The sequence below is a fragment of the Cervus elaphus genome, chromosome 16 (assembly GCF_910594005.1).
Source record: "Cervus elaphus chromosome 16, mCerEla1.1, whole genome shotgun sequence".
In the NCBI taxonomy this organism is placed as follows: Eukaryota; Metazoa; Chordata; class Mammalia; order Artiodactyla; family Cervidae; genus Cervus; species Cervus elaphus.
Genome location: NC_057830.1, coordinates 13,211,838 through 13,235,977, shown reverse-complemented (window position 1 = coordinate 13,235,977; position 24,140 = coordinate 13,211,838). Strand labels below are relative to the sequence as shown.

The following is a 24,140-nucleotide window of genomic DNA, read 5'->3' as shown; positions in this document are numbered from 1 at the left end:
TGTAAGATCCGGATCTCTTCCTACTTTATTATCTATGTCAAAGGCTATGTTTTCTCCAGTGGTCATGTATGGATGTGTGAGAGTTGGACTATAAAAAAGGCTGAGTGCAGAAGAATTGATGCTTTTGAACTGTGGTGTTGGAGAAGACTCTTGAGAGTCCCTTGGACTGCAAGGAGATCCAACCAGTCCATCCTAAAGGAAATCAGTCTTAAATATTCATTGGAAGGACTGATGCTGAAGCTGAAACTCCAGTACTTTGGCCACCTGACGCGAAGAGCTGACTCACTGGAAAAGACCCTGATGCTGGGAAAGATTGAGGGCAGGAGGAGAAGGGGACGACAGAGGATGAGATGGTTGGATGGCATCACCAACTCAATGGACATGGGTTTGGGTGGACCCTGCGAGTTGGTGATGGACAGGGAGGCCTGGCCTGCTGCGGTTCATGGGGTCGCAAAGAGTCAGACATGACTGAGCGACTGAACTGAACTGATATTGTCCACTTCACAGTTAAGGGACTGAAGCAAGACAAATGAAAATACCTCCATGAATTGCAAAAATATTACATAAATGTAAAGTCTGGTCATTTACCTAACTTCCCTGGGCCTCAGCTTTCTCACCTATAAAATGGGATTATTAGAACATTGATCTCCCAAGTTTGTTATAAATGCGAGGTCTCTTTATATGAGACCTATGGTCACATATAAAGCATCTGGAACAATGGCTACTATGGACTAGGTATTTAGTTACTATTTGGTTTTTTTGGATATGATGTAGCCCAATTACAGGTAGAAAATGTAAAGGTCAGCTGCCAATTAGACTGAGAGACGAACTCCCCAGGTCGGTAGATGCCTAATATGCTACTGGAGAAGAGTGGAGAAATATCTCTAGAAAGAATGAAGAGGCAGAGCCAAAGCGAAAACAACGCCCAGTTGTGGATGTGACTGATGATGGAAATAAAGTCCGATGCTGTAAACAGCAATATTGCAAAGGAACCAGAAATGTTAGGTCCATGAATCAAGGCAAATTGGAAGTGGTCAAACAGGAGATGGCAAGAGTGAACATCGACATTTTAGGAATCAGTGAACTAAAATGGACTGGAATGGGTGAATTTAACTCAGATGAACATTATATCTACTACTGTAGGCAAGAACACCTAAGAAGAAATTGAGTAGCCCTCATAGTCAACCAAAGAGTCGAAATGTAGTAATTTTGTGCAATCTCAAAAATGAAAGAATGATTTCTGTTCATTTCCAAGGCAAACCATTCATTATCACAGTAATCCAAGCCTATGCCCCAACCAGTAATGCTGAAGAAGCTGAAATTGAACAGTTCTATGAAGACCTACAAGACCTTCTAGAACTAACATCCAAAAAAGATGTCCTTTTCATTATAGGGGAATGGAATGCAGAAGTAGGAAGTCAAGAGATAGCAGGAGTAACAGGCAAATTTGGCCTTGGAGTTTAAAATGAAGCAGGGCAAAGGCTAATAGAGTTCTGCCAAGAGAACACACTGGTCACAGCAAACACCCTCTTCCAACAACACAAGAGACAACTCTACACACGGACATCACCAGGTGGTCAACACCAAAATCAGATTGTTTCTATTCTTTGCAGCTGAAGATGGAGAAGCTCTATACAGTCAGCAAAAACAAGACCAGGAGCTGACTGTGGCTCAGATCATGAACTCCTTATTGCCAAATTCAGACTTAAATTGAAGAAAGTAGGGAAAACCACTAGACCATTCAGGTATGACCTAAATCAAATCCCTTACGATTATGCAGTGGAAGCGAGAAATAGATTCAAGGGATTAGATCTGATAGACAGAGTGCCTGAAGAACTGTAGACGGAGGTTTGTGACATTGTACAGGAGGCAGGGATCAAGACCATGCCCCCAAAAAAGAAATGCAAAACGGCAAAATGGTTGTCTGAGGAGGCCTAACAAATAGCTGAGAAAAGAAGAGAAGCTAAAGGCAAAGGAGAAAAGGAAAGATATTCCCATTTGCATGCAGAGTTCCAAAGAACAGCAAGGATGGATAAGAAAGTCTTCCTCAGTGATCAATGCAAAGAAACAGAGGAAAACAAGAGAATGGGAAAGACCAGAGATCTCTTCAAGAAAATTAGAGATGCCAAGGGAGCATTTCATGCAAAGATGGGTACAATTAAGGACAGAAATGGTATGAACCTAACAGAAACAGAAGATACTAAGAAGAGGTGGCAAGAATACACAGAAGAACAATACAAAAAATATCTTCATGACCCAGATAACCATGATGGTGCGATCACTCACCTAGAGCCAGACATCCTGGAATGACAAGTCAAGTGGGCCTTTGTTCATCACTATGAACAAAGCTAGTGGAGGTGAGGGAATTCCAGTTGAGCTATTTCAAATCCTAAAAGATAATGCTATTAAAATGCTGCACTCAATAATGCCAGCAAATTTGGAAAACTCAGCAGTGGCCATAGGGCTGGAAAAGGTCAGTTTTCATTCCAATTCCAAAGAAGGGCAATATCAAAGAATGTTGAAACTACTGAATGATTGCACTCATCTCACACGCGAGCAAAGTAATGCTCAAAATTCTCCAAGCCAGGCTTCAATAGTATGTGAACCATGAACTTCCAGATGTTCAAACTGGATTTAGAGAAGGCAGAGGAATCAGAGATCAAGTTCCAACATCCGTTGGATCATAGAAAAAGCAACAGAGCTCCAGAAAAACATCTACTTCTGCTTTATTGATTATGCCAAAGCCTCTGACTGTAGATCACAACAAACTGGAAAATTCTGAAAGAGACGGGAATACCAGACCACCTTACCTGCCTCCTGAGAAATCTGTATGCAGGTTAAGAACCAACAGTTAGAACTGAACATGGAACAACAGACTGGTTCCAAATAGGAAAAGGAGTATGTCAAGGCTGTATATTGTCACCTGGCTTATTTAACTTATTATATGCAGAGTATATCATGCAAAAGGCTGGGCTGGATGAAGCACAAACTGGAATCAAGACTGTCAAGAAATATCAATAACCTCAGATATGCAGATGATACCACACTTATGGCAGAAAGTGAAGAAGAATTAAAGAGTCTCCTGATGAAAGTGAAAGAGGACCGTGAAAAAGCTAGCTTTTCAACATTTAGAAAACTAAGATCATGGCATCCGGTCCCATCACTTCATGGCAAATAGATGGAGAAATGATGGAAACAGTGACAGACTTTATTTTCTTGGACTCCAAAATCACTGCAGATGGTGACTGCAGCCAAGAAATTAAAAGACGCTTGCTCCTTGGAAGAAAAGCTATGACCAACCTACACAGCATATTAAAAAGCAGAGACATTACTTTGCCAACAAAGGTCCGTCTAGTCAAAGCTATGGTTTTTCCAATGTCATGTTTGGATGTGAGAGTTGGACTATAAAGAAAGCTGAGTGCCAAAGAATTGATGCTTTTGAACTGTGGTGTTAGAGAAGACTCTTTAAAGTCCCTTGGACAGCAAGGAGATCCAACCAGTCCATCCTAAAGGAAATCAGTCTTAAATATTCATTGGAAGGACTGATGCTGAAGCTGAAACTCCAATACTTTGGCCACCTGATGCAAAGAACTGAGTCATTTGAAAAGACCCTGATGCTGGGAAAGATTGAGGGCAGGAGGAGAAGGGGACGACAGAGGATGAGATGGTTGGATGGCATCACTGACTCAATGGACATGAGTTTGACTAAACTCCAAGAGTTGGTGATGGACAGGGAGGCCTGGCATGCTGCACTCCATGCAGTCGCATAGAGTCAGACACGACTGAATTGAACTGATCATCATAATGAAAATCATCATATTTGAGTACATAATAGGCTCTAAGTTGAGCAGCACGAAGATTAAACAGTAAAAGAGCCACTTGGAAAATGGAAATCTATATATTTTTCACCTCTTTAACCATGAGATGGTCTTATAAAAATTACTTGTTTCTAGCCTATATCACCCTCCAACAGTAAAAAGTCTTCGAGTACAAAGGAAAACATGAAAAAACCAAGTGGACAGAGGATAAATAACCAGAAAAACTTAATATTACTTTCAAAACTTTTCAGATACCTTAAAAAAAAAAAAGATCTTTTTTTATTTGAAACTGGAAAAGTTTCAAAGCAGCTTTCAGGTGTTCAGAAATTAAAATTGAAAAAACTTTTGAATTACAACATGCCGAAGATACCTACCCTACCGCTGTGCAGTTCCACTCCATAGAAGTCGAGGGTCCGAGCTATGTTGATAAAGCAAGATTCCGCTTCTGATTGCTTTAGCCCACTACAGAGGCAGAGGGAATACACAGTGTTTATCCAACAAACAGAACATTAACCCCCAATTTTAAAGCTAATAAAAATCTAAAAAAATCGGTATCGTTGCTATAAGGTGATTAAATGCCTTACACTGTTCATCTTAAACAACTGAACCCCCAAAGCTACTAAACCAGGTTATTTTCTTGTCCACTGAATATGACTTCATTTAGCCCTCATGTTCCTATATTAAATAACACCTCTCATTTAGTGGGTTCTCAACATCCAGAGACAAAGAGTGTCACCTTCTGCCATCCCCACTCCACTTTTTCCAAGTTGCTAAGTGAGCACATGCTCTTTAGGCCTTTTGGCCTTCATCTACCCTTTCAGCAGCAGCCTCAAACCTCCAAACATCACTGTACTATTTAGGATGCTGGCTCCTGCGCGGGGAGCAATTCTGGGAGAGGATTGGCAGTGCCTCTTTGAAGGGACACTAGTCGCTTAGGCCTCTGCTTCTTACAGCCTGCTTGAGAATGTGAGGTCCCTTGAGACTGGGCCTTCTGGGTCAGGGTGGCCCTTATTTGACCCGGCCTGGATGGAGCCACTGCAGCTTGAAGAGAAAGCAGGCAAGGGAAGAGGAGGTCAGATTTGGGTGAATTTGCTGGAATGGAGGCTTGGCCAGAGGCAGCTACAGAAGGCTGGAAGGAACTGAACCAGTGAGGGCTGGGGTTTACCCAGCCTGACGGCGCTTAGGTCCGTCTGCCTGTCTGTCTATTCAATACCACTTAAGGAAACGGCCCGTTTCATTAAACGTAGGAACCCGTTCAAAGGTTTGTTTGGTAGAGTCAATGTGGGGAAGCGAAATTTACAACCGGCATTTCCTTCAGGAATTAATGGATTTCAATGACATCCTGAAAAAGAACATAGCAAGTCATCCCAAATTTTCATAGGATTCCACACTTTACAGAAATGCTCGTTATGTCAAATATATCTGTCACCATAAGAGCTCAAGATTCACAAACCTCCCACCTCTTGAAAGAGCGTTCATGGGCAAAAGCCAGAGAAGACGACATCAAACCCAAGGGGATGCGAGGTCTGGAAGCACCGACCTGAGTTTCCAAAGTAGGCCACCCGCTCCTGCTCACCTGTGCTGCTCATGCAGCGACTCCACCTTCGCTAAGAAGTCCTCGTTCTGATCTGGTATGAACTGACTGTCAGAGAGATAGCCCGGAGCGTGAACGGAAGAATCGTAGTCTCCAAAATGAGCTGTCAAGACAGAATGAGGGGAAGAGCACCTTTTCAACGTGGTCTGTATTTATAAGCATCTACAACATCACAAGAAGAAAAATTCATCGGAAATACTCTCTATTAATATCAATGTCTCCCACCCCAGAAGGAAAGGAGATGAGTGAGGTGGTTGCTTAAGTGAATTTCACCCCCAATCTGCAAAGTCAGATACAAGGGTTTTTTCCTTTACATTTACGTGGTCTGGCTCACCCTCGACTGCCATCACACAGAAGGACTGCTCTTTGAGACCTGGGCTGTGATGAAGGGATCTGTGTTCTCCTTTCACTGTTCCTTGAGGGCTAGGAGTAGCTCACATCCATCTCTTGAGCCGTGCACCAAGGCATGGCACGCAGTAGGTACTTGGGTGCTTGGAACTGAGCTGTAAAGAGGCTACTGCGAAGTTCAGCTTTGCAAGGGGAAAAGGGCAGACTTGGTCATGGGTGGACCACAGGCCAGGAAGGCCAGCCAAATGCGGCTAAGCTGTGGACAGGAGTGTCAAGGCTGTCCTGTGTAAGCACAAGTGTGGCTTACAGGTGAGTCTGTTCATGGTGAAGTGCATGACTCTGCATTTACAGGAAGCAACTTAGATGCCCTTAGGCAGGGTCCCCAATGAAGAAAGCTTGAGGAAGCCTTAGAATCAGCTCACCCAAACTCCGAGTCTTGAAGGAAAAGAAACCTGAGGTCCAGAGATGAGAAAGGACATACCCCTATCACAGAGCCATTTTTCAGCAGTCAAGGCCAGACCCAGCTAGAGCTCCCATCATGCCACCAGCCTGCCTGCCAGGCCTACGAGTTGCTGCTGGCCATTTGCAGATGACAGTGGTCTTGTCCCCAGAGGGAAACCAAACCCTGCAAATGGCTTTCCTGAGGTCAAACAACTCAAGGCAGAGTCCTATTAAATTGAATGCTGCATGTTACATCAGTTCATGAAGATCTTAGAGCTTGATTTGGTCATCATGTTAACGAATAGTCCCAACCCCTGTGCCTTTCTGCAAACACACAACAAGTTTCTCTCTTTAGTCAGGTCATTGACAAATATCTGTACTTAATATAAGACCAAAGAACTTCCTCTAAGGGGTTCTGTAAGGGTCAAAGGGCATTATATAAAAACATGTATTTTCAAAACCTTCATTCTTTGACCCTCACAGAGCCTTGAACTTAGTCGGCTACTCTGCAATGCCCTGTTGTAACCACTAGGGGGAGACAAAGCTAAGCAGTCTTTGGAAGCCATCTGCAAAGCACAGGGCAGTCTCCACATTGAGTTTAAGGACCAATGACATCACCTCACTAGATGCTCTTGATAACCTAGTGACAGGCATTGCTTTTATCCCCATTAAACAGATAAAGGAACTGAGACTCAAGGAAGGAACCCGCCCACGGCTGCCCAGGCTGGTAACTTGGAGCCTAGACTCTGACCACAGTCCATCCTCTTTATCTACTTACTGTACCACACGCCCTGAACTCCAGAGCAACACACTTTTCTATTTGTGGGGAAGCAACACATGAGAAAACTAATTATAGAAAAAAGAAAAGGAAATCAATGCTTATGTGGGAAATACCTTGTCTTTTAAGTCCCATGCATTCTTCTGGCTGATATTTTATATTCTGCAGGACAGAGAGTGTCTCAGGTGTGTCAAGCTTTCCTGCTGTGAAAGCCCTTGACTTGCTATTCATCCTAGTCCACTTGATCTTGGAGGCTCTTCTTAGGGATCATCAGTAGGAAGCTTTCCCACACTATGTCCCCCTGTACCTCCTATCCCCCCAGCCAAAGAGAACCCAGCGGTGCCTCCCCCGTGTCCATCCTCACTGCCAGCATCAGCTGGTCTATCTCTGTCTCCCACCAGGCTGCAGACCCCTTGCAGAGAGCAATCATGCTCTCTGTGCAACTTGGGGATGGTGCAGAACCCACAGATGGCAGAGGCTCAGAGACCATTATAGAACGAATAAGTTATTTTCAAAAACTTCGTTCTCTGACCCTCACTGATCCTTGGTAGGCCACCAGCAATTTTTCACCCTCAAGTCCTTTCAGATTCTTTATCCACAGATCACTTTACTTTTTATCTATGTCAGAACACGTGCTTTTGGTTGGCTTCACTGACCACTGGTAGGCTTGTCTTCATGTCAGATGTCTCTCTGGGACAATCTGGCAAAGAGTTATCAGATAAAATTTAGACTTGCCCTTTGATCAAGCAATTTCATATCCAAGAATTAATCTTACAGATATATATGCACAGAAGTGTAAGAAAATGTATGTAGGTATATATACTTGAGGGTGGAGGAATAAGAAACCTCTACTTAAAACTGCTCATCTGACAACTTATGATATTATTAGCATGACAACCAAGCTCAAATTTGCATTGCAGCTAGTTGACTTTTTAAATGCTCATAACTTTCTTTAGTCCCTATTCTATTGGTTCTTTGGAGAGGGAAACCTGACTGCTGAAACTTAGGAATTTTATTTGGGATTCTAAATTTGGCCACCTGATTCAAAGAGCTGACTCACTGGGAAAAGACCCTGATGCTGGCAAAGACTGAAGGCAGAAAGAGAAGGGGGTGACAAGAGTATGAGATGGTTGGACAGCGTCACCAATTCAATGGACATGAGTTTGAGCAAACTCTAGGAGATAGTGAAGGACAGAGGAGCTTGGCATGCTGCAGTCCACGAGGTCGCAGTCAGACATGACTTAGCAACTGAACAACAACAACAACAAATAGTTTGTTTACAACAGACTGTTCCCTTTTAAGACTTTTTTTTTTTTTGATGTGGACTATTTTTTAAAGTCTTTATCGAATTTGTTATAATATTGCTTCTGTTATGTTCTAGGTTTTTGGCCATGGGGCATGTGGGATCTTAGCCTCTTGACCAGGGATCAAACCCACACCCTCTCCATGGGAAGGCAAAAGTCTTTTTTTTTTTTTTTTTTTTAAGGCCAAAGTCTTAACCAAAGGACTACCAGGGAAGTCCCCAGTAGGCTGTTCTTTAGACAGCTTTCTGCTGGGCAGAAAAAAAAATACAGTACGAGTTAAACACTGTAATATCTGCCTTCAGCCAGGCACTATTTTAAGAGTTTTACGTCTATTTCATTTTTGCTATGACCCTATGATTAGATACGTCATCATCCCTACCCAACAGACAAAGTTGAGGCTCAAAGTCTGGCAGGTATAAGCGGAATACCTGAGGCCCAGGTAGTGTGGCTTCAGCCTGTGCCTTCACTGACTCAGTTAATAGCGATGGTCCAACTCTAAGGAGTTTTCCAGTTATCACCTTCCCAGGTGATACATGAACTGAGCAGTCGTATTCCAGGCTGTCCCAATCACCATCATCACCTCCATCTTACAGGTGAGACTCAGAGAGGTAACACTACATTAGAAGCAGATGGAGGGCCAGGTTTAACTGGAGCTTGCATACAAAGCCAAGTCCTTCCGAGTGTTCCTGTCCTTCACAGCTGAAGCTCTAGCGGTGGGTACCAAATTCACTCTGAGATATAGGAAACCTCTCCTCAGCCAACCAGCCTGGCAGAGATGGAGATCACTGGGTCTAGTGACCACTACGAACACAGGCTGGCTGGTGTCATTTCCCACGTGATGGGACAAAAGCCAGGTCTGTGTCAGCTGTACTGAAGGGAGTGGGGACCTTTCATCCACCCAGGCTCACCCCGGGCCACCTCTTCCATGTCTCCCGCTGGGGAGAAGGGGATGCGGGCAATGTGGGGAGATGACTGAATAAGAGGATTCTTCCTTCAGCTTAAACAGGCCCTGATGGAAAATTCCCTCTGGACTTTCCATCCCACATGGCAGCCGCTAACCACATGTGGCTACCAAGCACTTGACATGTGGCTGTTCCAAACTGAGATGTGCCGGGAGTGTAAAACCTGGACTGGTTTCAAAGACCTACTGTGAAAAAAAAGTTAAATACCTTAACTGTTTTTACATGGATTACATATTAAAATAATATTCTGAATCTACTGAGCTAAGTACATTAATACGATCCATTTCATTTTGCTTTAATATGGCTACCGGAAAGCTTAAAACTACATGTGCAGCTCCCATTATATTTCTATTCTACTGTGCTGCTCCAGGCCTATAACCCATCACTCTACTGAAACTAAAAATAAATTCCTAAGATCCCAGCAGTGTCTCCGAGCAGTACCCAGCAAGTACTGGGAGTGACCTCCAGCAAATTTCTGAACCTATCTGGGTCTTGGTGGTGGAAGCATTTGCCCCACTGGGATTTGTTACAGAGTCAAATCTGATTATGACTGAAGGCATTGGAAACTGACTGAAGGCATTGGAAAATGTAATGTGTGACAGGATTCTTCTGTCTTCTGGGCTCCCCTGGGAGAAAACCTCATTTTCCCTAAACGAACATCCCTGACCTCAAGAGAATGTAAGTTAGGATGAAAAGTGGGACCATCCAGACAGCCAGAGATGTTGCCCAACAGGATTCCTGGGGAAGGGAGGAAGGGACTCGGTCAAACAGGAGAGGCCAGCGAGTTTCTTAATATACTGGTCAGAGCAAGCTGTCCATCCACGAAACACTCATTTGTGACTTACATTGTACTGCATATGATGCTAGAACCACCGCTGAGTTAAGAGGGCAGGTTAACCTGTCAGGAGAAAAACACATTAGGAAAGTTACCAGAACCCACCACAGCCCGAGACAGCAATTGATCATGGGTAGCACGTGCCTTTTTCTTGGAATAATCATTTAAAAACATCCCAAATGATAACAAAGAATTTTAGGATACTCAAAACAGTAAAGATAAATGTAACACATTGAAGAGCTTTTGAAATTAAAAGAGAATTTTCCCATTTTTTTAAATAAAACATTATTAATACAAATACCATGAGGCTAAAGGTCTGATGTTGGCCAGGGTTTGGCTGGTCAAGAAAGGTCAGGCTCATATCACTAAGAGGAAAAGTGTACTCTTAGGTCAATGGCAGGCAGCCTTTGTCTCTTTCTGGTAAAGACGTGAGACCTCTCCTAGGACTAACTGAATTCCTGAGTTCTGTTAACTCTGATTCTTGATTACTTGCTTTCCAAAAGGGTCACCTCCTTTTAGAAGGGAAAAACAGAAAAGTATTCTGAATTTTAAAACTCCTGTGAGTTCTCAATTATTTGATTAGTTACTATGATGTAAGACTCCTGAATCTATTCACCTTCCTGAAACTTCCCATCTAGAGGCAATGGTCAGCCGCACCTCAGTCTTCCTGCATCCATCAGAAATCCACGAACCCAAGTTGGACGTGTCTTCCTTATTTCCTCCTGAGCTCAGCGCCCTCCCAAACACCCTGTCTGGGTCAAAGACTCTATCTCTGTCTCTGTCATATTCTGAACCATCTGGTGGCTCCCTTCTCTCCATTCAACCTCGGATTTCACAGTCTGCCTAGGAGCTCATTCAGCAGATCTGGGCCGGGGATCACTGCCAGGTAGAGGAACACATGAATGGCAGCAAGGCTGAGGGCTTGGAGGGCTGGGTGGGTGGTGGGGGGACACAGAGTTTAAAAGCATTCCGCCCAGCAACCCCGTGGGAAGTGGAGAAAACATGCAGTTTCCATGGCAGCCCATGAAGTTCCTAAGATATGAGTCACCCCCACCTCCCTGACTAATCTGGCTGGCTCACCAGGGCTCCCCTCCTGGTCTGCTGTGCTGTGCGCTGGTCCTGAAGCTGAATATGAACATGGAGGTAGCCCGGAGGGGGCCCCCATCTTTCAAGTAACCCTGTGTTCCCGCTAGAACTTCTAAATGCAGATACATCTAGGGATACTTGCTATCTATCCAATCATCTGGAGACAGCCCATGGGGAGAGCAAAGGTCAGCATTCACTCTCCCACCAAGATGGGCTTCAGTGAAGTCAAAGCTGGCGTCCTTGCTACAGGAAGAGCCTGTGAATGGGATTTGGGGAACAGCTTAGGAGAGTGGCTAAAGGGGTTCGGTCTAGATGGAAGGAACAGCCCTATGAGTGAGTCAGAAAAGAACATTTCCGAAGAATGGCGTAAATAACAAACTAAAGAACACCGTGTTCTTCGACAGATTCCTCTCTTTCTCAGTAAGTTTCAGGGTCTCCACCTGTCAGACAAGATCGCCTATCTCAGCAGGAAGGAGAGGGTGAACAAGCCCTTCCTAGCCCAGGAGAAACACTAACCAGATCCACCGGCTCTGTCAAGAGATCCACGGTTTCTAAGGGCCAGATGCCACCCTGACCCCACACCCCTCGCCCCCGAGATGAGGGCCGCCTGAAGGCCTCATAAGGTGCCAGGGATCTGAGCCTCAATAGGCTTCTCCTGTTGAAAACGAAGATGACCAACTTCCAACACTTGAAGAGCCAGACTGGAAGCTCCCGAGGGTGGGGGTGGGGGGCCCAGCCTCATCTGACCAGCACCGTCATTGCCCGTCTTGTAACAGGTGCTCACAAAACGTGTGGGGAAAACACGGTGTGTGCAGAAAAGAGAGACACAACCGTTTCTGCTGCCACAGAGGGCTGCCTGGACCCAGGGCAGGGGTGACCATTTCAGCTGAGAGTTCCCCTGAAATACAAGGCTGCCTCAGGAAAGGGTGGGCACCGGGTTTCGGGAGGGGTCCTCTCTCTCTCCCTGGGTTCTCTCAGAAGCCCCTGGCAGGGGGTCTCTAACTGGGACTGTGGGGGTAGGGGGGTGTCCTCACTGCCCAGTGAGACTCACTAAACTGGTAAGAACAGACACTACGCTTGATCTTAGCCAAGAGGCCAAGAAGTGATTTATCTCCTCATGTCCTGCTTATTGTGCTACAGAAGGGACTTGTTCCGCCCTCAAATGGGAAGATGAGCCAAATTACAGAAACGGTCTAGGGCCACTAGGCCATCAAGTTCTGGCGATCCTTTCTTCGAGAGGTCTCTTGTTTCTAACTGTCCCTCCTGCCCCACACTCCTTGCCCCCGATTGTCTGGCCTGGTTAACAGCTCCCTCAAGGGCTGTGCCTTCCCTCCCACCTAGACGGAAGCTCCTCAGCCTCTTCCAGCCTTCCCTGTAGACGCTGCTCCTGCCAGATCCCTCTTGCTTAAACACCCCTGACAGCGCTGCTCTGCCTGATGGATCCAAGACGCATGTCTGCGTGTGACAGAAGAGCTCTCCCTCCCTCCCTCTCTCTTCTCTCTTAAGCCCCCAGTATGTGGTCTCCAGCTGGGACTGTGGGACGTGGGGTGCTGTCCTCTCTGCCCAAGGAGATCTGACTCCTCACGTCTCCAACAGCCCCCAACCACCAGCTCATCACAGCAGTCCACACTCTTCACAAAGCTCACACTGGCATCGCCTTCTCCTAATGCCTATTGTGGCTGCGCTCTCCACTCTGCATACTGGTCCCAGTTGCTTCACGGGCTCCTGTCTCATTTCTCCAATGAGTCCTCAAGCTCCCACGTGGAAGCACAGTGGGGGCTTCCGAAGACCCTCCTCAGTAGAAGGAAAGAAGAACTGGGAAGGACAGGAGCCAAACAGGGCTGTTCCCACCTGTTTACCTGCTGCAGTGTCTCCGATAAGTCAAGAAAAACTGAATGTTGGAGAAGGTGGCTGGTTCAGGGACCACTGACTTGGAGTCTCCCCCCTCCCTGAGCCTCTCAGATACTCTGCAGCCAGGGAGATGGTCCTCATGCACAAGAAATGCTGAAGCAGGGCTGAAGCTCCAGTCTTCCAGCAAAGATCCCCAGAGAGAAAACGAGTCACTTCTGGGTACTCAGGGGCTCGGAGGGGACCTAAATTGGGCCTGTGCCTTCCTGGATGAAGCTCATTTCATGTTCAGGGTCTCTCCCTCCCTCTCTCTACAGCCTCTCAGGTCTTGACCAGAAAGATAACTGCCTTCTGGAATAAAACTGAAGCATCATGAAATGAGGCTTCCTAAGTCCAGACCGAGCCAGAAACAGACGTCTCAAGCAGGATGCTGCTTTCAACATCCGATCGCTGTTTACATTTAATCTTGTTACCAGAAACGCACACTCATTAGATTAAAACCAGGAATTGCAGTAGCCTGGGGCAACTGATGGGAAAAGAAGATGCAAAATTCTCATTACCTTCCTTCACAAATATCCATCTTCAGTTGTAAGAAATACAAATGCCTATGAAATAATTGATCTCATTAATTCATAATACACAAAGGAAAACATGCAAAAATAATAATAAAAGATGAGTCAAGGCTAAGACCTACACATTTGAAAAACAAAACATACAAAACATATATATATATTTTTTTTTTCAAAACATATTTTTGTCTCAAGTATCAGGTGCTGTTTCCGTACATTGCAAAGCTGCCCCTGTTCCGTCACAGTGGTTCCTGTGGCTGCCTCAGTTTCAATGGGCCAGGGTGGTGATTTCCAGCCAGCCCCGCATGCACATGCTGTCTTAGGGCTGGACAGAGTGAGGAGCCCACCAATGACTGGCTGGTGCAGCCGCCAGTGGGCGCCCCCGCCCTGGACCTTCCTAGTCAAACTTGGGGTATCTGAGAGAGCCAGGACCCACAGGCCACCCCCGCACGCCAAGGGGCTGCTGTTGTGCACACAGTTATTTGCACACCCACGTTCCTGCTGTGTGAAGTTACTGAGAGGAGGAGGGTCTACGAAGACACCTCCTTGGCTGGGGTGCAAACACCCAGCTGGGCTTTTTCCTGGGTCCTAGGAACTGTGGGTGCCTGAGCCAAAGCACAGACATCAGCCGTCTCCAGGCTGAATTGTGCGCATGTCTGTGAGCTCCCAGCACTGCTGCTTTGAAACCTGGGACTTGATCTGCGGACAGAACCTGGTAAGCTCTTGGTAAGTCACAGGCGCCTCTATGCAGGGAGCAGAGGGCATCGACAGTGCCGTGAGGGCCAGGAAGAGCCCTGGAACGCGTTATATTTAGGGACACGGCACACATGTGACACTTGGCCGCTGTTCCCACTCTTTTTTAAAGCCCGGATTCACATGGGATACAGATTCCAGTGTCTGGCCAAGGTGAGAAAAGGGAAACTTCTTGAAATCTAATACAGAGGCAGGAGTGTTTAGGAGGCAGGAGAGAGAGAGAATTTTGGCAGTTTAAACAAATCAGTCTCAATAGTCCTTCTAATTTCGATGTTTAAAGGTCAAGGTGCCAGTGTTTTGAGATGTGAATGTTTCACATGGTGTTACAACCCTGTATTTGCACAGTTCTGGGCTGTGTGTGGTATTTCACAACTTACTGATTCATTTCAACCTCTTTGGACTGCAAGGAGATCCAACCAGTCCATCCTAAAGGAGATCAGTCCTGACTGTTCATTGGAAGGACTGAGGTTGAAGCTGAAATTCCAATACTTTGGCCACATGATGCAAAGAGCTAATTCATTTGAAAAGACCCCAATGCTGGGAAAGATTGAAGGTGGGAGAAGAAGGGGACGACAGAGGATGAGATGGTTGAATGGCATGGCCGACTCAATGGACATGAATTCGGGTAAATTCCAGGAGTTGGTAATGGACAGGGAGGCTTGGCGTGCTGCAGTCCATGGGGTTGCAGAGTCGGACAAGACTGAGCAACTGAACTGAATGACTCTGAAGTGGGTACCACTACCTCCATTTTTTACTGATGAGAACATGGTTGTTCAGATGGGTGACGTGGGGTCAGTGATGTCTGTCTTATTTTAACCTGGACACTCATGTTATGAAAAAAAAAAAAAACTGACTATATTACAAATCTCTTATGTGTCTAATGACTAAAAACCTTAGGATCAATCTCCTAACTGACATTACTTTGATTATAAGAACTGTCAATTACTCTTAATGCATTCAGCGCCAGAACACTGAGGGACGGTGTGACATACACAGGCTGATTCATGCTTATTCCGTGTCGCAGTCTCTATCTCTGCCACCTAGCGGAACACATCGGGTCCTTTATACTTTGTTCCGATGTTTATTCAAGCTGATATTCAAGGGAATTAAGTGTTCTCTCCTCCTATAATGCTACTGAGAGAAAAAAGAGGAGGGAGAGAATCACAGATAATCCAGTGGTAAATCTGGACTTTCACTGACGAGTCCTGCTAGGCAGTAGGTCTTCCTTGGGACGTAAAGGAGAACAGGAGCCTGGAGACCCCGTTCACCAAATGCTACCTTGTTGTATATTCAGCAATGTCTCTGAGTCAACCCTAGGATATCATACAAAGAGACAGGAATAGTGGAACGATGCCCAAGCCCCTAGGAATCTTGGATCTCCCTAGGAATCTTAAAGGAGCCTGATTCTGAGACTGCCAGTACATGAAAGTCTATATAGAATGGTCTAAATTTATCAGGAACAGCCATTGTGGAGGCTCACAATCAAAGAGACAGTGATTAGGATAAAGGAAGTCATTTAGAAGAGATGCTCCGTGTGTCTGACTTCAGAAATGTAAAGGCTCATTGCTGGAGTCTGCCCCATCCATGACCTCAATTTCAGAAAAAAGCAAGGAAGGCCTCCCTGCCTAGATCCTTGGTAAACAAACAGGAGACAACACACACCACCTCTGTATTCCTTCTTTGACCCTTGAGACTAAATTTTCTTTAAAGGGGAACTTCCTTTTGGATAAGCTATAGAGCTGGGGCTTAAAAAAAGATACTGTGTATAATATGTACATCAATTATACCTCAATTTTTAAAAAAAGATAGTATGGGTCAGGAACACAGGAAAAATTCTTCCTTTAAGTAAAAACAAGACAAAAGACCATTTTTTAAAAAATTAATGGTGGAAACCTGGCCCAGACTAAGAAGAAGAACTGGCAGTGCTGGCTGTTTGCCCAGCTCTCCGGAGGCACACGGCTAGCATGGCTCCTGCCATGTTAGGGGAAAGCGGTGCCCACGTCCCAGGAGCTGACAGCTGCGATCTTCTCCACGCTGGGGCGACCACCCATCTCAAGATGGGAGGTGGGGCGGTGGGGCTGGGCGTCAGTCTGGGACCGGTGACTTTTAGGAGGGACACGGACCAACCGAATTTTACCTGGGACTTAGGTTAAGAACAAAATTCAGTCTATTACTTGTCTTGAGCCAAAATCTGCCTTTCTGTAGCTTCCACTCACTGACTATAATTCTACCACCAAGCACCTCTAATTCCCCCTTTCCTATGACAGCCTTTTGAAGATCTGAAGGCAGCCTTCGCTTCTGAGTCTTCTCTCGATCCTCAACTCCCTACACCTCCTCAGGTGTCCCTCAAACGCCAGGGGGCCTCAGCAGGCAGAGGCTCTCATGGTGGGTATGCGTGTGGAGTCCGACGCCTGCGAGGGGCCCTAGAGAGGGGCACCTGGGCTAAGCTGGCGGGAGTGATCCCTTCACTCAGGTACCCTGGGCAACTCTGGGGCACCAGCATGTCAGGGAGGACAAGGGGTTATGGGGGACAACCCGCTAGTGGAGGAAGCGCAGCTCACACTTGGGGTGGGAGCCCTTCAGTGGGTAGTAAAATCAATTTAATGAGCCACAGTTGGCATTTTAAGCGAAGGAAAGGGAAAACCTAAGGGTGCTTTGCACTTACTATTGTTTCAAGAAATGTCTGCTTCAGTAATTTACACGTATCTGTGTAATATATTACAAAGCAAAATATATATGTGGGGTTGTGATCAAAAAAAAAAAAAGAAAAAAATCCCACTGGTTAAAAACACACACACACACATAATCCATCATGACATTTTAAAACAAAACTTGAAAAAAACTTGGTATTTGGTGGTAGCCTGGGGAAATCTCATAGGTCATGTCACCCCTTTGCGTCCGCCAGCAGGAGCTAATCTGCTGGGCTGAGCATCCTACACCTCCCCTTAGTCCACCTGTGTGAAGAGCTATTATGGGGAAAACTCAAGGTACCACGTGTATGTCCCGTGGTTACTCAATGAGTCATGTGGGACACCTTATATCTGCTTAAAATTTAACTTGATAGTAAACACAAGTCAAATTATCAATGCCTTCTATTGTAGAAGGACGGGGTGTACAAAGAAGACAAACTAGTAATAGAATAATATTTGGCCTTTACACACATTACAAGTTAAAATGTGATTGTGTGATTAGTAATTTAAAAAAAGGAAAAAAATGAAACAGCACTTTCCGCCCAGGCTAATGCTGCCTCCTTGGTGATGGTCTCACGGCCGCCATGGGCACAAGACGGGATTTAATGATCCTGAATATTCACTGCTTTTGTCGGGTGGAAGAGTTCCCCTCCCTAAGAAACACAAATGTTTCAATAACCAAAGGGCTGGCTGATGCCCTGGGGGAGGGGAAGGAGAGGCCAGGTGAGACTCCAGAGCCTGTGTCTAAACAGCAACAACTCTCCTGTGCCCCCACTTTGGTCCCCACCCAGAAAACCCACAACAGGAGGGCCAGGATCTGAGCCCAGCTTGGAGGGGTAAACAACTCTTGCAGCCTTCTCTCTCTCATCTGGTTCACAGATTCATGGAGGCAGAGGCAAGATGCTGGCCGGCCTCCTCTCCTACCAACTGGGGATCGATCGGATAGAAAGTTCTCAGTTAAGAGACCTCTGGTTCTCCTAAAGAGCTCACTCCTAGCCCTTCAGAGACACTGCGCTGTTTGATGGGTAGAGGACTTTGACAAACTCCCTGCCTGCAGGAGCGGAAAATACCCAGGTTCTCAGACCACAGGTGCTCAGTTGAAGAGGATCCTGGATGGAAGGGGAGGGTGGGAGGTGGTGGTAGGAGCATGCTGGGGACCGCACCAAATCAGAAAGTGACAGAAAGAGGCTCAAGATGAAGACTAATTTGCTGATTAAAATTTCAATACACGTCCCCCAGTTTTTACTGGGATCTTAAGTGACTGTTGCTGCAGTGATACCCAAATGAAGGATCTGACCACAGTGAGAAATTGAAGAGTACATTTTTTAGTGGTTACTCAATTTTTATACACTAAATAGAAAACTTAAGAAAAAAAGGTTATTACCTGGTTTGTTCTTGCTGTAGTGTGTTGGGATCAGGTATAAAAAATCTTACTCGAAAATGCAGGGTACAGGGGAAACCTCCTACAACATTTTTCAAAAACAAATTAAATTTTCCCTTTAAAAAAGGCAATGTATGTAAGCAGCTACTCTCCCGTAAGTCACACATTTTTTTTTTTTTACTAGACCACAGCTTTTTCCATCAATAAAAGGACGAGCATCACAAAAAGAGTGCATGAGTTAGTTAATTGTTCAGAAATCTCCAAGCCTATAAGGAGTAAAATATTTTTGCAACATCAGCATAAAATGAGAGATAATCTGTTTTCCACAACATGTTTAACTTAGGGAGGTGTTCAAACACTGCACTCCGTCATCGGTATTAGGAATTTTAAAAATCCTTAATTTACCAGATTAAACAGAACTCACAAAGAAAATCTCTCACATATATAATGACTCTGTACTTTTCAAATATTTTCAGACACATTCTTGAATGTAAACACCTATGAATAGGCTAGGGTGCTGTCGATTGCCGCATGCAACAATTTAGCCACCAGGCTTGCACTCAGCCACTCAGAGTTTTGTCTTAGGTCACACAGCCGAGGACAACACCACAGTTAATTGCATTGAGTCTTTTGATTCTGCGTGGCCACATTTTAAAATTAATTTTGATCCTGGAAAATATTTCACGCTTTTAATGCAAAGTGAATTCTAAAAATGATTCATATACCAGCAAATATTACACAGCTAACATATTCAGATATTTTATGCATCAGGGCCAAGAGTCCATTTGCTTGTAAAGGATAGACTTTGTCCATTTCTTTTGCTGGATGTGGTAACAGATGATCAGATTTTGTCTCAAAGATCCCACACTCTTCATGTCCATTTTTCTCTTCTCCATTACTCAGTATATAGTCACTGATTCTTTCCAGAACTTTCTTGCTCTCTGAAACCCAAGCCTTTTCTACGCTGCTCTCCTCCACTGAGCTCCTCTAGGGTAGTTCATTCTGGGCTCCACCCTCCCATCTCAGTAGAACTTCTGTCTTTATCTCTGGCTTATATCAAAGTCTCTAATGATGTGTGTGTACCTGTGAATGTACCTCTGTGCAGGGACCTGGGTCCAGGGGGTGGTTCTGTAGCTCTGGGTGCAGGTTGACGACCTATAATCAGGGGATGGATAAGTCCTCCCAATGGTCTGAATGCCCTACTGGCTCCCCTCCCTGCCTCCCCGCTCTGTAACTTCTCATTTCTGTGTTCAGAGCATGCCTCCTTGCCTTTCTCATCCTCTTCTGTCCACCCAGAGCATCCTATCACGAGCTCAGGGCTACCCCAGAGCTGTCTCTACCCTTGTCTCCATCCCTACACTTGGCTGTAAGCTCCTTGCAGGCAAGGTCCAACTCTCACTCCCAGAGCTCAGAGCTGGCCAAACACGATAAAGACGTTTTGCAAAGACGATAAAGGCCAGTAACTCAGAGTGAAGGAGGGGGTGTTCTGAGACACAAGGCAGGCAGGGATGGATGTAAGGGAGGCGAGAGGGAGGCAGGGCTTCTGTTAGAGGAAATGGAATCTCAGAGGCATTGAAGAGAAACGGCAAGACTGGGATATAGGGAAGTGGGAGGGAAGAGCATTCCCGATAAGGGGAACAGACCCAGGGAAGGCACAGGGGCGGGTATGTGGCCCTGCATGTCAGTTTGGTTTGGGGCAAAAAGTGCATATAGAGGAACAGACGGCGTGATTGGAAACCCAGCAGGGAGTGGGGTGAGGTGTAGCTGGACAGCCCGCCTAACTGGAAGGTGACCTACAGCAACAGGATATACTCATGTGTGTTTATCTGTGACACTATCTATCCATGCCTCTGCTTCCAGGGAATGGAACTGTGCTCCTGAAAAGGACTGGAGGTGGGGGGGGTGGGGGGGAGAGTGTGATATGTGTGTATCATTTTTTTCCCATCCTGGCTCTCACACTGGGCTGAAAAACTGTGCTGCTGAAATGGACTGGGGTGGGCGGGCGGGTGCATGTGTGTGTGTGAGCGTGTGTGTGTGTGTGGGTGTGTGTATGTGTGTCTTTCCCATCCTGGCTCTCACACTCGGCTGAAAAAGGTCATCGTCCTTTCCCTTTCTTTCCTATAAAAAGAAGTGTGGGTTCCTCTTAGCTGCCTTCTTTTACCTTTCCCTCTCTTGCCCACAGCTGCCCAGGAGCCTTGGGGGCTGATCTGGAAGTTTCTCTGCTAGCTCAGAAGTCAGGCAGGAGGAAGCCAGCTTACTCACGTCTCCTGGGCCACCTGGAATCCAGGTTCCAGATGTTTCACGTATGCTGAGAACTGGAGGAGAGAAACAGGCCGTGATATGCTAACACCTAGTGTTCAAGGGAAATGGGAAGCTCACACCCACCTTTTAACTGCTTCCTGATGGGTTTGCTTGCTTCAAGCCATCTCTGTTGGGTGAGAAAACATAAGATATAAAACCAAGCCCTGCAGGAGCCCAGTATGTTCTCATGGGAGGATACTCACGGGAGAGTCCAGCGAGTCATCACCGTGCTGTAAACCGAAATACTCCTTCTCAGTCACACCCAGGTAGCTGTAAGCCATGTCCAGGAGAACTTGACCAGTATCTTGTTTCTAGGAAAGAAAACGTCCAGTGGACGAAATTTTAAAACAAATTAAGAGCTGGTCTCTAGAGTCTTTATTGCAGATAAGAAGGTATTAAAACATGTGGCGAGATTTCATGCACACACATACCCTACAATATGTGTATATGTGTGTGTGTGCGGCATGCTCAATCATGTCCAATTCTCTGTGACCTATGGATTGCAGCCCACCAGGCTCCTCTGTCCATGGGATTCTCCTGGCAAGAATACTGAAGTGGGTTGCCATTTCCTCCTCCACGGTATCTTCCCCACCCAGGGATCGAACCCATGTCTCTTGCGTCTCTTGCATTGGCAGGCAGATTCTTTACCACCGCACCACCTGGGAAGTGCTACCCTACACTAAGAAATGCTTTAATAAATTCCAAGTCAAGAAGCACCACTGAACATATGGAAAATAAGGCTAAGGTAAATATGACTTAGAAGAATGAGATTAATTTAATTTTCTAAGACTTCTTCCTTCCTCTTAGCTGAGATTCCCAAGTGATAATGTCTGAATCGGAAAACTAAGACGTCCTGATGACAGTAAATTCTGCGTGACCTGCTCATGGATTATCCACAGCAAAACGCTAATCCACGTTGGTCCGTGTTGGCTCCTCAGAAGCCAGGCAAGTGTATGCAGGGAGGAAAACTCAAACGGCATGAAGGAAGACAGCTAAGAATACTCAAATGCCATTGGAAGTACTCTTAAAGGGATCTGGCAGGGGACGCTGGAGGATTATCTGCCTCCCTACTCTGCGCCATCTGAAGTGAGAAGCCAGTGGAGACATTCAACCCACTTCACGTCCAGAGCAGGGCTCAGCCACCTTCTCCACTTGGCGCTCAGGGAGCGGGCGTGGGGCTGGGGAACGGGGTCAGAGCCACAACACGCGCCCTCTTCCTGCCCTCCCGGAGAGGCCAGCTGTGCAAGCAGTGGGCGTGACTGGGTGTGTTAATGTCATGGAACACTCGGGGCACAGTGAACACAGCCGGCAGGGCAAGGCAGCCCCGACCGTGGTCTGCAAGGGTGACGGGGCTGAGCCCCACGCCCTCCCTCCGGGTGCAGGCACTCCGCAAAGGCAGCGAGCGGACGGCCCAGCGCAAAGGCACAGGGGTGGGAATTGCAGATTCTACTTGAACAGGCAGACTTCTCTGGAATCCTTTGAACCCAACCCTTTAACTTAAGGGCAATGTGAGTCAGAAATAGACCACGTAGAGGACCAGCAAAGGCAGCTTTTTTGGGCGCCTGAGAACACATGATGCACCTGAAAACAGGTCACCACGACCAGGATGGGGAGAGTTAGATAACTCACCCCCTCCCGCGGCGGCTTCTCCAGGACAGTCTCACATTATCTGGCCCACAGCGTGGGAACATGAAGACACACCCCTGCCCTGAACACGTCCCCTTCCTGCCCCGGGCCCTGGCTCCTGCTGCTGCCTCCGCTTCCCAGGTCACCTCCCATCCCAAGGGAGTCAGGATGGTTTGGAAAAGATGACCTAGTCCACACACTCCAAATCATGACATAGCCTCTCCCCAAATTACAAGATGCTCACGATGCCAAGAGCTATCTGTTCCCCTTGCTGAAGTTATTAGTTGTACAATTTTATATTACTTTTAACGTTAACTGTGGTGCCGGAGAAGACTCTTGAGAGTCCCTTGGACAGCGAGGAGATCAAACCAGTCAAACCTAAGAGAAATCAGTCCTGGATATTCATTGGAAGGACTGACGCTGAAGATGAAGCTCCAGTACTTTGGTCACCTGATGCGAAGAGCTGACTTGTTGGAGTAGGCCCTGATGATGGGAAAGACTGAGGGCAGGAGAAGAGGGCAGCAGAGGATGAGATGGTTGGATCACATCATCGACTCAATGGACATGAGTCTGAGCAAACTCTGGGAGCTTGTGAAGGACAGGGAAGCCTGGCGTGCTGCAGGTCACGGGGTTGCAAAGAGTCGGCTACGACTGAGCAACTGAACGACAACAAAATCAATCACTGTAATCTATGGGGCACCTACAAGGAGCCAGCCTCGGACCTCTGCACATTTTATACAGGATCTCCAATCTGCGCAGCAACGTCACACAGCCGTCACCACACTCCCTGTGCAGAGAAGCAAACGGAGGTCCCAAGGGCTCCGTGCCTTGAGCCGTCAGCTGACGGGTGGTCTGACGCCCTGACTCAGGTTGGGTCTGATGCCAGAGCCTGCATGTGCCCTCTGCACCTCCTCTCTCCCCTCTGGAATGCATCATCCATCATTCCAGTATCTGCACAACTCACCCAGTTCTCAAAAGGACCCGAAATAAGGCACATTTTTGATGAGAAGAGGCCTCCGGGCCCAGCACCCCACCAGAGGTCACCCTGGCCCATCAGGTCACTGTCCGAGACAGCCTTGCTCTCTGGGCTGAGCTGAGAACAGCTGACGTCCAGGCCAGCTTCCCTCAGGATGCCTGCTCCTGGTCATGAGACGGTCTGGGCTGAGGAAGCTGAATGTGACCCCCGGGAGCAAAAACATACAAAGCGATGGAGATTCTAAGCTGGGACCCAGCCCTCGTATTCACGGGTCAGACTTGACCAGGCTGCTGGAAGCCAGGGGAGCAGCCCAGGCAGCAGTGAGTCACGATGACGTCCGTCACTGATGATGACCGGGTGCCCGCTGAACACCAGGCTCTGCTCTGAGGCTCCACGTAACCTCTCGGTGGATGCCGTCCTCATCACTCTTCCTCCTTAAAACACGTTCTCACTTGGGATTCTCATTCCCTCTCAGCCTCCCCTCATCTCCCCGGACAGTTTCCTGCTTGCTCCTCATCTCCCCAGCCTTTAAACACCGAACATCAGTCATCTCCTCTGTCTATTCTCGAGTGATCCTCAAATAACATCTCTACATCCACACGTGTATCCGAGCCTAGACTCTTCCTTCAACTCATTTGTGGACATAATGCCATGTCTACAAAGACAAGTAACGAGTATCTCAAACTGACCACATCTAAAACAGAACCAGTTATTTCTGCCCCCCAAACCTGTTTCTCTCTCAACCCTTCCCATTTCTATAAATTGCAACTCCATCTTGCCTACTGCTCAGGCCAAAAACCTTGGGGATCACCTTGAGGCTTCTTTCACAT

General features: G+C 46.6%; 1 protein-coding gene and 1 pseudogene across 4 annotated transcripts in view; both read right to left on the bottom strand.

The window, feature by feature from the left end:
• PTPN3 (protein tyrosine phosphatase non-receptor type 3) overlaps positions 1–24,140 on the bottom strand; it is a 152,290-nt gene that overhangs the window by 52,918 nt on the left and 75,232 nt on the right. For 3 of the 4 annotated variants that reach the window (XM_043927402.1, XM_043927404.1, XM_043927403.1), the window contains 7 exons: positions 20,912–21,019; positions 20,793–20,835; positions 18,411–18,489; positions 13,575–13,619; positions 10,091–10,143; positions 5,395–5,515; positions 4,193–4,280 (listed from right to left, as the gene is read on the bottom strand). In XM_043927402.1, coding sequence (XP_043783337.1) covers positions 4,193–4,280; positions 5,395–5,515; positions 10,091–10,143; positions 13,575–13,619; positions 18,411–18,489; positions 20,793–20,835; positions 20,912–21,019 — 537 coding nt within the window. Of the gene's footprint in view, positions 1–4,192; positions 4,281–5,394; positions 5,516–10,090; positions 10,144–13,574; positions 13,620–18,410; positions 18,490–20,792; positions 20,836–20,911; positions 21,020–24,140 lie in introns of those variants that run through there. The other variant, XM_043927405.1, reaches the window with a different exon arrangement.
• LOC122673125 lies at positions 12,156–12,273 on the bottom strand (annotated as a pseudogene).